Source organism: Lissotriton helveticus, chromosome 5_1, assembly GCF_964261635.1.
Source record: "Lissotriton helveticus chromosome 5_1, aLisHel1.1, whole genome shotgun sequence".
In the NCBI taxonomy this organism is placed as follows: domain Eukaryota; kingdom Metazoa; phylum Chordata; class Amphibia; order Caudata; family Salamandridae; genus Lissotriton; species Lissotriton helveticus.
The window spans coordinates 1,343,529,271-1,343,542,967 of record NC_136065.1 but is presented as its reverse complement, the minus strand read 5'-3'; the positions used below and the strand labels follow the sequence as shown (position 1 = coordinate 1,343,542,967).

The following is a 13,697-nucleotide window of genomic DNA, read 5'->3' as shown; positions in this document are numbered from 1 at the left end:
GCACCACAGAGCTGCGCCACAGAAGCATCCTGCCCTGCCGGCCCAGCACAGACCTCCACAATGCCCGCCCCGCCCTCCCACAGCCAAGCCACAGCAGCCCGGCCCAGGCAGAGGCACAGGTCCAGAGGCAGCAGAGCGCACCTGTGCACAAAGACAGGGTGGGGCCGCCACGCCTGGCCCTGCCCACCTCCCTCCCCCGGGCTCGTTCTCCCTCCCGCCCGGCGGTAGACGCGAGACAGGTGGCAGCAGCAGCAGCCGGGCTCAGACCGCAGCAGGGACAGCGCTCCATCCTCCACGGACCGGCTCTTTATTCCAAGAGGCGCACCATGCCCGGCGCCCACCTCCTCCTGCAGCTTCTCCTCTGGGCAGGGGCTGCCACCCAGGGGGCACTTGGCCTGGAACTCCACGCCTGCAAAGAGGTAGGGACCGCACCTCTTCTTCCATATGTGTTCTGTGAGTCTGTATTCCTTTGTGTGTTTTAGGGAAACAGTGGAAAACAGAAGCCACGTGTTCCACCAGGTCGAGGTTCGTGTGCAAGGTGTCGAGGTGGTGCTTTAGCGTGAGTGGTGTACATCCTCCTTCTTTTGCGTTTAGCGCGGGCATTCTGACTCCATTTGCCCTAGTGTAGATTTGAGTGTTATAAATACTGTTTGTTTTGACAAAAAGTGCCTTGCTATAAGAAACCCCGTTTAAAACACCTTACAACGGTGCACAAGTGCTTCTTCTCAGTTTAATTTGCACGTTGTATTACATTCTGTGGCAAATAAATGTCCAATCTGCAAACAGTTGATACTTCATCACACATTTTACATCGGTTTATGTGTTTGAGCCTAAGTGGAGCAGAGCGTACGTGTACCAATGCCATTGGAAGCCTTTGACTACTTTTACAGAGACGGTATCGTGCAGGCGATAGTAACTTAGGCAGGTTTCTCATGAAGGTGATAGATTCGCAATGCAGGGGAAAGCTGTCTAGCACCTGGCAAGTTTTACTAATAACAGGTGCAAAACATTTCAGAGTTTACTGCGGAACATTTTCCAAACATGAAGTCCCTGGAATGGATTGTTTGAATGGCATGTATGCAAAAACGAAATAACTGGGAGAAAATAACTCCCGCCCTACCGCACCCCACCCCCTAGAAAACGACAGCACGAATAGGGCTCTCATTACACGTGGCCCCTTGATTCCTGTGGGACAGTAAAAGTCAACACCAGCCCAATTGGAACTATGTGATCCGCAGCCTTTCGCTGATACCTTTCATTTCAAGGTAAATCGCTGGAAATTAGGAGTTAATGGGAAAATCGGACCCGGAATTACGGATTCCAACGGCAATTACTCATTTCTAACGGGGCTGGGGGGACATCTGCAAAGGACCCTGATTTTCCCCACCCATTGAGTTACCGATACCATAGCAGAAGATGTGGCATAACTGTCAGAGCTGCTGATTTTGGAACCTGAGGCCTAGGTACGAGTCCTGACGTCAGATCAACATTCTTTGATTGTGGACAAATCAGGTAATCTCCTCATTGCTTACAAAAGTGTGTAGTGTACTCCGGTGCTGATGTAAAGTGCTCATATGCCAACGTTTGTGAAATATTTAGCTGAGAAAAGTGGGTATCAGTAACTCAGGGTGGGGGAAATCTGTGCCTTTAGTAAAGAGGGCCTAAAATGGCAGCTGATTCAAGTAGATTGCCTTTACAGGGTTCAAGGTTGCTCTAAATGTCAGCACTTTCTGCCACACATATTTATTTCTGCTGAGAGCACTCGTTGAGCCATTAATAAAATATTCTCTATGGCCCTGCTTAGTTTAGACAGTGACACATTACTCTTTACAAGGGTTTCACTTTTATTTTGTTTTTTTCATACAATTTTGTTTGAACTGTTCTGGCATCTGCTGGTTTTCCAAATGTAGATACCAATCCAATCCAATCCAAAAATTCTTTATTTCGGTCGTTAAGACCATAAAAGATACAATTAAAACATTCAACATTGAAAAAACATTCCCTTGTATAGAAACATTACATAAAAATTAATTCCTTGGAAATCTGTTCATGGGAGGAAATACATTACAGTTCATATCAATGATCAATCTTTTAGGAGTTTATTTCTTATCTGCCACATAGCCAGTATGTATTTGGCAACTGCAAAGACTATGTGAGGCAGAGTACTGGTTTTCAGTATTCTGTAGGAGTACAGATGGCTCCTTATACCCAAGTTCCTACATAGTGGCACAAGCCAATATTTCCTTGGTCTATTGTAGGCTGGGCAAAAGAACAGGACATGAATTTCCTCCTCATCATGGTTAGCGCACCCCGGACAGATTTTATCTTCACTCTTTGTCCATTTACAAGTAAAAGTTTTAATAGGCAGGGTACCTAAGCTCAATTGGATGAACAGTTTTCGTGCTAAAATGGGGAAGATGATGTCCATAAAACCTTCAAAATTATATGAATTTTTGGAATCCAAAAATCGATCTGTTAAAGTGCCGTTATTGGGTGCAGATACCTGATTGGATAAACTTTTTTCCTTATATATTTCCACCAATCTTTTGCGGGAGACCCTTTGGCAGCCTTGTTCAGGAGCATCCCATAACTCCTGGAGTCTCAGGCGATACAATTCTTTCTTAATGAAAACCAACCAAGGATTTCTGTCACGCTTGTTCAAATTCATTACATGAATGAGGTCTTGCCTGTAGTGAGCAAGCTCGCTAGTAGTCCAAAGCCTGTGCCAGAATCTTAGGGGCTTTAATTCGAGATCCTCAGCTACAGAAGGAAGACCCACATCTAGTCTCAAAGGGAGCAGGGGTGTGCCACGGGGGAGGGCTAGGAGACGTCTGAGAAAATTGTTTTCTACACTAAATGTAGATACTGCCCCTGCCATAAAATTACCGATTGGTGGCAACCCTACACATCATGTCCTATCACCAACTCCAGGCATTTATGTAGGAGTACCAGTGGTAAGGGAAACTTATTTTATCCATATGCGTCAGGATCTTATTTGTTTATAGAGCAAGACGAGCCCTGCTTCTAAGCACTACCCAACAATGCTCTTCTTTACCGCTCTAGGCAGTGACCAGTCTGTTGCAGCAAGTTCTGTGTAAAACTACATTAATGTAAGCATTTCTATCAATAGGTGATTTAATTGGAAACCTACCAAGGTTAAACGAATGTGCAGGTTTGCTGTTTGTCCCACCAGTCAGTCCCCTACACAGGTGCTTGTGGGCTCTGGAGGGTCTGTAGCAGTCACCCCTTGCACACACTATCACAGGAGAAGATATTGCAGATTGTATACGGTGGAGGCAGTAAAGAGTTGTAGATTGGGCAATACTCTCATAACTGAAGGTGCCCTTGATGCCTTTGGAAGTTAGACTCAGTACCACACCGCTGGCAGTCAGTCGTAGTTTACGGAAACATCAGCATATGCTAAGATGTGGAGAAAACATTATGCAGAAGATTTCAGTGACTTGTCAATACTTTCCGTAAGGGTCAGACAATTTGTGAGATTCTAAGACCAACCCTACTTACCATAGGCTACAGACGTGTTTGCTTGAGTTGACCAATCGGTCTTTCTAAGGGCGTCTAGTCCATATCTTGTACACATGCAAGGGATGAAATACTTTCAAATTCAATTGGTCTAACAGATGTTAGATTTAGTGTTTCATTTACTACTATGTCATGTACATAGTAGTAAATGAAACATGTGTATGTGTATTTCAGAGAAGTTAGGTGGCTTCGCATCACATCCTCTGCAAGACCATATAAAATCCCTAATCAGAGCATCTGAAAACAGTGATCAATGATATTCCCTTGCAAGGCGCTTTCTCAAATTTTATTTTAATGATGGAATGCGTGGAATAAATCGTTCAGTACAGAACACACTGTCGCACAAAAGAGGATGATGAAGAAAACTGTCCTGGGAAGACAGGGAGCAGCATGGATAACAACGCTTTAGGCATTCTGTAAAGGTCTCAGTGTTAATGGGGAGGTACAGGTGTATTTTGGAGACTAAAGGTCATTCAGTTGAATGTTTTCCTTGACTTTTGTGAGATGGTGATAAACAGGAGAGGTATGAGAAAGGAACCATTTGAACAGCTAGCATGCAGTGTCCCATGTAAACATGACTAGGATGGAAATCACATGACAACCGAATTACCATAAAAAAATATCAATTTCCTCTTAGCAACATGAAGACACGAACGACCACGTGAGAACTAGTTCAGGTCAGGGAATAGTAACACCACCATCTTAATGACTTGGCATTTTTGGTGAGCACTGTGTAATCTTCTATGCCTGACTCTGGCCTCCTCAGCTTTGCAGCTGTGTGGAGGCTGAGGAACATGCCTCAAAGGTGCCTATCCTCAACATCGCTATAACACCAAAGTGGTGCTAAAAGTTATTAATGAGGGCCACAGCTGACCGTGGCATGGCTGGTTCTATCACGAGCACCACATCTCACTGTACAAGTGACCTTTGCCGGTAATGGTGCACAGTACCATCACTTCCCTACGTAAGCAAGGTATGTGTCCCCATGTAGAAAGATCAATCAACCACTCAAGCACCCTCTTGCGCAAATGGGCAAATGGGCATTCAGGGAAATGTGCCGTTTTTGTGAGCATACCTCTACAGGCCCGCAATTTAGATGGACAAATGAATCTGGCCTAATGTTCATGGATGATGATGGTAAAAGCATCACTGCCATGATTAGAGAGACTGGAATCAGATGGGGGCTCGCAATGACTCCCAGGTGATTTGTGCATGTGACGCGAGTCACAATTGAACGGACTCAGGTAGTACCACATTGTGCTCATGTGAGAGCCAGCCCATTAATACATATGGATGAACTCTCATTGCAATTTTGATAAATGCATTCTTGGCCCAAAACAAATGTTTGCCTTTCTCTTACTCAAATACTTGGGGGAAGGGGGATGGAGACTACAGAAAACAACAGTTGTGTGTGATGGTGAGACTACAGAAAACAACAGTTGTGTGTGATAGTGGTGCATTTCCGCAGTTTCAACGCTGTCTTAAAAATCCTCTCTGCAAATCCTCGCTCTAGAAAAATGGATATTAATCCTCATTGTAGAGATTGAGAAATTCAACCTGACAAATGCTGTTTTACTGAAAATGGGTTTGTCATGCAGGGTTTCACCGAATGATTTGTGCTTATTGAGACCTCATTTGATGTTTGGCCCTTTCTTCCACCTTCATGTTCTTGCCATCCTGCTTCTTTGAAACTCTGTCCCTCCCTTCCTTATTCTCTCCTTGATTGTCTCTGTTCCAGATATTGCTTTCTTGTGAGAAGAAGGGCTCCCACCCTCCTACGATTATTCAGACCCACGTCCCTCTGCTGCATGTTCTGTCCCCCCCTTCACTGTCTTCTTCCATCCTCCTGTGGGTTACCCCTGACTCTTCCTTTTCCACTAATATCCCCTCCTCCTTCTTCTGTTTTTCAAACAGGTCTTTTCTTTTGTATCTTCACTAACACATATTCATCTCCGCTTTGCTCATGTCACTACTTCTGTACTTCAGTACATCCCTTGCTCCGCTGCTCCAGTCGGGCCAGAAAGGGAAGAAAATGTTCTTGCAATTTCCCTCTTGCTGCCTACTTTGCTTTTTTAAGCTAATTTACCTATTCATTTCCTGCTTTAGAATTGCTGGTGCTAACGCGGGATTACTGGTTACTAATTATCTTACCAAATCCCATTTCCTGTCGACTGAATCGTTGGTACCTGTCTTGAGTAAAAGGTAATCTTGCAGTAAACAATCAATTTAAGAACTTACACCACTCTAAATGACCACTGACCAAAATTAAGTTTTAAAGATTTAATATAAAGTCAAAGATAACTGAAGATACAAACTTCTCAAAATGAGATTCAAGAGGTATATCGGAATCACTATGAACATGAACTTCTTGAATAGTCTGAATCTGAAGAACAAAATAATAAGTACAAGTTCGAATACCATCAGGGTTGCTAAAATAGATACAAGTTGCAACCTCAAAGTCATTACAGAAAAGAAAATTAAAGTTAGTCTGTCCCTACACTACACTAAATGACATCCCTACTTAACAAGATCTTTACCCTCTAGGTGTCAGCCGTGGTGACTTCCTAAGAAGATCACACACTTCTCTTTGTCTCTTCTCTGATAATGGGTCTCTCCTGATCAGCCTATCTGCCTACCCATCCGCTTCCTTAGGCTCCCAAAATCATCTGCTCTGCTCTCTTCCCGGGTCACTTTCCCTAATACCAAATCACATTTCCAATAGAAACGCCCCTTGGGACGCCCCTCACGTGGTACATCTTTCCGCGGCAAACTCCATGATGGTACTCTTGAAGACCCTCGTTAAAGTTGACCTTGGTTCCCAGGCTTCTTCTTCCGTGCGCTGATACCCCCTGAAATTCCTGGAAACTCCTACAGGCCTGCGCAAGGCGCCACTGAACAAAGTCCCTTTCATTCGAGCTGATTAGGACCCTCGCACCTGCATACAGCTCGTCCTGCAGTGGGCCTCAAATTCCAGACTTCACCATATCTTAGGCCATAAAACACTCTCAGAGCTCCATACTGGACACCTCACGACCTCTCCTCTAACGAGCACATGACGATTTGAGCTACATGACATTATCGGCTCTGGCCTACTTGATTTACATGCAGCAGGTTCCTGCACTCTTAAAACGTTGACTTGATTTAAACAGCAAACATTCTTAACTAGCATACGTTTCTAAAATAACACATCTATAAAGCATATACTTTTAACCCTAAGTTCAATAGTACATTTTGAAAGAATCATGTCAACCTTGTCTCACATTATTTTAGCAGCACGTTTAGATTTGCTTGTGAATTGCCATGAGGCCTACACAAAATACCGGGTTTTAGAGTTACATTCAACTCTTACATTATTCCTTTAACATGAGAACGTGAGGTTTTCATATTCATCCCAAACATTTCTACATTAATCTCACACAGTTATGATTATCGTTACTCTACTTTAAACATTCTATGCATTTCACCACTGAATATAAGACACTCTGTGTATTTCACTTCTAAATATAAACACTCTGGTGCAAAGTACATGTTAACTAACTACGTGCTTGTAAATATGGCGTACTTATACATTTTTTTCAAACTTGTGCTCTCTCAGTCCCCCCTTTGATGACCTTTAGGGGTCATCATTACCATGACACTAAAAATGTAGAACCTTCAAAGTGAAGTCAGGACAGTACCACTTCTTTTCATACTCTCTAATGCTTTCAGGCTCTTATATTGGGTGTCCTGCATCGCTGTCAACTCTTCTTCCTGTTTCTTCATAGCTCTCTGTAACCTATTTGCTCTATACCATTGATACAAACGCACCAAACCCCACAAAGTGATTACACAAATCACTACTATGATGATGGGTTTCAATATGTACCAAACGATACCCTTTCCTAAGTTGGCAAACCAACTTCCAACTTTACCCATTCCATGGCCTACTTTTTCCCACACATTTACCTTTGCCAGGTCCTCAATTTCGTAGTGTATGGCAGTGATGTTTTGTATATACTTCTCTAGAGGCTTTGAATTGTCTGGAATGTAAGTACAACATTCCTGGACCTTCAAGGCCCTACAGACTCCTCCCTCTTTTGCTAACAGAACATCTAAAGCAAGTCGGTTCTGAAGAACCATTGCCCTAATCGATTGCATCTCCCCCTCTATCAGCATCAAGGATCTCGCAGTACTGGCAGACAGTCTATCTACGACTGTAGCTAACCTCCTGATCTTAATGTCATTCATTATCAATCCTAAGAAAGGGAATGCAGCACCTATTACATCTCCAATTACTTCTGCTGCACCCAGTCCTCGCTTCCATCTAGTTGATATTTCTTTCTTAGGCGTGTCTAAATTCTCAACATGATATATTTTAGGGAAGACAACAGCCAGATAGCATGATCCGTACCAATTATCTGGTAACTTCACATAGGCATATCTTCCACATACAAAATATACATTTGGTATTGCTTGCATCCCTTTCATGAAGTTCTTAGAGTAGTACTCCAATTGAAAAGCATGTTCGCAATTGACTTGTCCTACATAAACGTTTTCATAGTAGGAGTAACTCCTGTGAATGCACAGTTTCCCCCGTTTCTCCTTATCCAAAGCAATTGGACCAATACTACCTTTTCGTTGTTGTGCCCTTTCTTCCTTGGTCCAATCTGTTTCTCCTTGTCCTGATGCCTTCAATGCCTTCTGCTTTCTGTATCTAGTATCTACCTGAGCTATAAACTTTTTCTCAACTTCTGATATTTGACAAGTCAGATTGTTGTTTCGAGCATGTGAAGTATCTAACGTTCTCCATGGAATAAACCATTTGTGTAACCTGTCTTCGCTTTTGTAGTAGTCCCATTTATTCAAATGCTTGAAATTCGGAACCTCTGGCAATGTCGAGTCGAAATTCGAGAAGTAATACTCAAATCCGTCTCGTCCATAAAACATACTTAACAATAAACTGCACGTTATTCCATATGTCAACGGGAGATGATGGTATTTGATACCCTCCTCCACCGAAATTGGTAACTGCATACATACATAGCAGTCCTTTACCTCCATGGCATCAACATATTCATAAAGCAACTTAGCATAAGCATTTGACTTGTAATTCCCCTGTGATTCATCCATGTGTAACCTTTTTACTTCTGCATCTAACAACGCTTTATCTTTCTCATTGATGTTTCCCTTCTCCTTAATAATGGTAGTTCTCGGTGTTGACACTCCCCTATCCTCCTTAACTGTGGTTCCATCCCCTTCGTGTCCCGCTAGGAATGAAACAGTTACCACTAAAATTATAAGAGAAACCACTACTCCTAAAAATGTAACAGCTATACATTTTGCCCTGCGGTTCGGGTTGCCAGCCTCCATGTTCTCAAACAGTGTAGTTTTCGACTATCTTCCAGCATTCACTTCCTCTTCTTTTCAAACAAAGTCTTTCTCTCCTGCAATGTCTTTCTTGGAACACTTGGAAGCTTGACAATTTGTTTCCGCAAAACAGTTCAAAGTCCAGTAGAAAATAGACAACCCTAGCCCTTCTCCATCCACTAAAATGAAACCCCTATCACTTTTCTTCTTCCACTCGGCGCTAGGTTATCTTGCAACAATTCACAATTTCTTTTCAAAAGTCTTATTTTCGTCTGAAGTTATGTATGACTCAAGGAGTGACACTACTTCTTCATAAATGTCCATCCGAAGTATCATTCCCTCAGGTTCTGGACAGTTCGTACCACACCATGGAAAGTCAACCTTTTCTAGGATTATTCTCCTTATTTCGCTCAAGACAAGTGGACGGACGAAATTGAGAGTTAGCGTTTTTTCAATTTCTAATCCTGGTACTATCAGTTCTATATCCACAGTTACAAAGGGGTTCGTTCTAATCAAGATCACTTTCTTCACTTTTCCAGATCTGCACCCCTTTGAAGACATTCGTAGTATGGTTTTAGTCCACAACAATAAGCACTCCTAGCAATTCTACTACTCGTTCAAGCATTTCCAAACGAAGAAGAGTTCCCTCCAATATTGGATATCGTGAACAGCAAACTGGAAACTCAACTGTCTCTAAAAGCAATTTTCTTATTCCACTCAGGAGAGCAGGATGAACGATGTTGAGTGTCAGCAACCTTTCGGTCTCCGCTCCTGGCAGTAGAAACTTTATTTGCACTGTGATGATCGGGTCAGTTCTGATCAGTTCCACTTCCCTGATCCTCCCTGTTCTGTGTCTCCCAGACATCTGCAACAAGGTAGGTCCAGTCGGGAGTAGAGTATCTTCTGCTAGGCACTCGCACTCTACTTGATCTTCTAAGACCCTCCTCGGCTTGATCCTGGATATCTTCTTCTGGATCTGAGTCTTCGGATATAGGAGTAAGCGTTTCTTCTTGGGCCGACCTCAAACTTAGCCTTCTTCTTCTTGTTGGCCAAGTGGCAGCTCCAAGCCTTATTCTCCTATTCCTTGTCCTCCCACTTGGTTCTTGATCGCTCCGATACGGATCTGAGTCTGAGTCGTATTCACTTCTGCTCTCTCCTTCAGTTGCGTCTTCTGTCTCACTGCCGTCCTGCCTTCGCTCTTCTTCTGAATCCGATGCGTTCCCAACTTCTTCCGACACCCCCTCAGCTGCCTCAATCCCTTCTTGCGACTCTTCTTCCACTTCCGGGCTTTCGTCTGGGATGGGAGCTGTTCCTTCTAGAGGTGCTGGAACTCTTCTAGTATGGGATGCATGGATCCAATTTGGCAGCCCCCCGCACTTCACCGCGGTGTTCGTGATCAGGATTACCTGAAAGGGCCCACGCCAGCGAACATCTAGGCAGTTCTTCCGGACGTGTTTTTTAACCAGGACCCAGTCCCCTGGGTTCAGGTCATGACACAGGTTCCTCGCTGTTGGAACTTCAGCCGCATGCACCTGAAGGGACACAGAATGGATGGCGTCAGACAGTCCTTTACAATAATCCAAGATCAGATCATCTGTAATATTCAATAGAGCAGTAGTTGGAACTGTAGGAAGTCTCATGGCCCTCCCCATCAGGATCTCGTGGGGAGAAAGACCTGTCCTCCTATCAGGCGTGCTGCGCATGCTCATGAGCACCAATGGAAGAGCATCTGGCCAACTCAAAGATGTGGATGCCACTACTTTAGCCAATCTATTCTTCAAAGTGCCATTCACTTGTTCCACAATTCCTGAAGCCTCTGGTCGATAACTACAATGCAGCTTTTGATCGATATTCAGCGTGGAGCACAACATCTTCACTATTTCGCTGTTAAAATGTTTTCCTCTGTCCGATTCCAAAGAGGCAGGCACCCCGAAGCGCGGTATCAACTCCCTGAGCAACAATTTAGCCACTGTGAGAGTATCGCACCTACGTGTAGGGTATGCCTCAACCCATCTGGAAAATACGCATACAATCACCAACACATACCGAAGGCGATTGACTCTTGGCATTTCGATGAAATCTAGTTGCATTCTATTGAAAGGCCCCCCTGACCTCCCAATGTGACTCAGTGTGACTGGTGTTCGTTTGCCTACGTTCAGTTGTTGGCAGGTAACACATCGCTTACATACTGATTCTGCTGCTATTCTGAATTTCGGGCAATACCAAGTCTGCCTAAAAACTCTCATCATAGCATCCCTTCCTAGATGTACTGGACCATGTATTTCTCTCGCCATGGGATTAGCTAATTCTTCAGGTAACACAGCTCTCCCATCTGCTGAAACCCAAAAATCCATTTCACTTCGCACACAGCCTGCTATTTCCCATGCCTTTTTCTCTTTTTCAGGTGCGTTCTCCTGCATTATTCTTAAATCCTCCCAAGTGTCTACAGTTTCTAACATCATACTTAATTCAGTCTTTTCTTCTGCACCTTCTATTTCCACCTTTGAGAAGGAATAACTTTGTTCCGCACAATAGCGTGCGACTTCATCAGCATATCTATTACCTTGTGACACAAAATCTGTATTCTTAGTATGAGCTACACACTTCACCACTGCAATATCAACAGGACCTTGTAATGCTTCTATCAGCAATCTCACAAATTCTCCATTTCGAATGGGCGAACCAGAGGAGGTCATGTAACCCCTCTGAGACCACAACTGCCCGAAATCATGAACCACACCGAAACCATATTGGCTGTCCGTGTAGATGGTGACTCTCTTTCCATTTCCTGCTATGCAGGCACGAGTTAGGGCAATAATCTCTGCTACCTGTGCGGAATGTACTCCTTCCAGGCAAGCTGCTTCCACAACTCCAGTAATGGTACAAACAGCATAAGCTGCTCTTAACCGACCAGTATCGTCTCTTAAACATGAGCCATCGACAAAGTAAATCTCATCAGGGTCAGACAATGGCTCATCCACTATATCTGGTCTGGGTTTCGTGCATAGTTCAGTCACATCAAGGCAATCGTGGTCTTCACATCCTTCGCCTTCTATTACAGTAGGTAATGGCATCAAAGTAGCAGGATTCAAGACAGAGCATCTCCTGAGAGTCACGTTTTCTGCGGCAAGTATAACTTGCTCATAACGCGTGAGCCTGCTATTGGTCAGATGCTGCGTCTTCGTCCTGGTCATTAACAATTCAACTGAATGTGGTACATACACCACTACTGGATGTCCCATCACAATACTCTCGCTCCTTTCAATGCTGACACCCGTTGCAGCAACGGATTTGAGACATCCGGGCAACGCTGCGGCTACTGGATCTAATGTAGCCGAAAAATATGCAACTGGTCTACGGGCATTACCGTGGGTCTGTGCCAAGACTGACAAAGCACATCCCTCTCTCTCACAGCAATAGAGTGAAAACGACTTTTCATAATCTGGCATTCCCAGAGCCGGAGCACGACATAAATCGTCCCTCAGCTGTAAAAACGCCACCAGACATTCTTCATCCCATGGTACCGGATCACTCACCTCCTTGTGCGTCAGTTTCTGTAAGGGCTTTGCTTTCAGTGAAAAGTTAACTATCCACTGTCGGCAGTAACCCACCATTCCTAGGAACATTCTAACCTCTCTCTGAGTTGTAGGCGCATTCATTTTCATTATCGCCTCAATCCTCTCTGGGGACACCTTACGTTTCCCTTTTTCTAACCTGTGCCCTAGATACTGTACTTCTGTCAGACAATACTGTAACTTGCTCGGAGATACCTTATGTCCATTTTCAGCTAAATGATTCAGTAAGGCAATTGAATCTACTTTACAAGCTTCCTCTGTTTCTGACGCAACAAGTAGGTCATCTATGTACTGTACCAGAACCGAGTTCTGTGGCAGTACTAGATTCTCAAGATTCTTTTTCAACAACTGATTAAAGATGGATGGACTGTCTGTGAATCCTTGTGGAATTCGACACCATGTTAAAACGCGATCTTCCATTTTAAACGCAAAAAGGTACCTGCTCTCTTCATCCAATGGGATTGAAAAGAAAGCCTGGCAAAGATCTATCACTGTGAACCATTCTGCTTGACATGGTATTTGAAACAATATCACTGATGGATTCGGTACCACGGGACAACATGAAACGACTATGTTGTTAATCTTTCGTAAATCCTGAACTATCCTAAACTTCCCACTAGGTTTCTGCAAACCCATAATCGGGGAGTTACAAGGACTGCCCACGATTTCTTTCAGTATTCCCTGCTGTATCATTGACTCGATCACAGGCTTTATTCCTGCAATCGTTTCCTGGGACAATTTGTATTGAGGCGTTCTTGGAAACTCAACATTTGGTTTTACCAGAATTTTTACCGGTTCTACCCCTTTAATCAATCCTATATCTTCTCCTGTGAAATCCCACACCTCTGACGCCACTGCATCTCTTAAGTCTTGTGGAAGATCTTCTACAGTCAGAGTAGGATATAGTTCTACACAGAATTTTGAATTGGCCACCTTAAAAGTAGCATCATCGTCGGTAGTCTGTACCTCCACTCCTTGTGGGGTGCAGTATATGGTGCAATTCAATTTGCATAACAAATCCCTACCTAACAGACATACCGGACTCGAGTCACAAACCACAAACTGATGTTCGTTCATGTGGTTTCCAATTTTCACAGACACTGGTTCTGTCAAGGGACTAGTCATTCTTTTATTTGCGACTCCTACCACTTGAATTGTTTCCCCTGACATTGGCAAGTCTGGAACCACCGCTGATCTCAGAGTCGAACGAGTAGCCCCAGTGTCCACTAAGAACGT

General features: G+C 43.8%; 1 protein-coding gene across 4 annotated transcripts in view; it reads left to right on the top strand.

Annotated features, from left to right (window-relative positions):
* The first annotated feature begins 232 nt into the window (after positions 1–232).
* Positions 233–13,697, top strand: part of ELAPOR1 (endosome-lysosome associated apoptosis and autophagy regulator 1) — a 489,842-nt gene continuing 476,377 nt past the window's right edge. For all 4 annotated transcript variants that reach the window (XM_078644216.1, XM_078644219.1, XM_078644218.1 and 1 more), the window contains exon 1: positions 233–419. In XM_078644216.1, the coding sequence (XP_078500342.1) occupies positions 327–419 (93 nt within the window). In that variant the 5' untranslated portion in view covers positions 233–326. The remainder of the gene's footprint in view (positions 420–13,697) is intronic.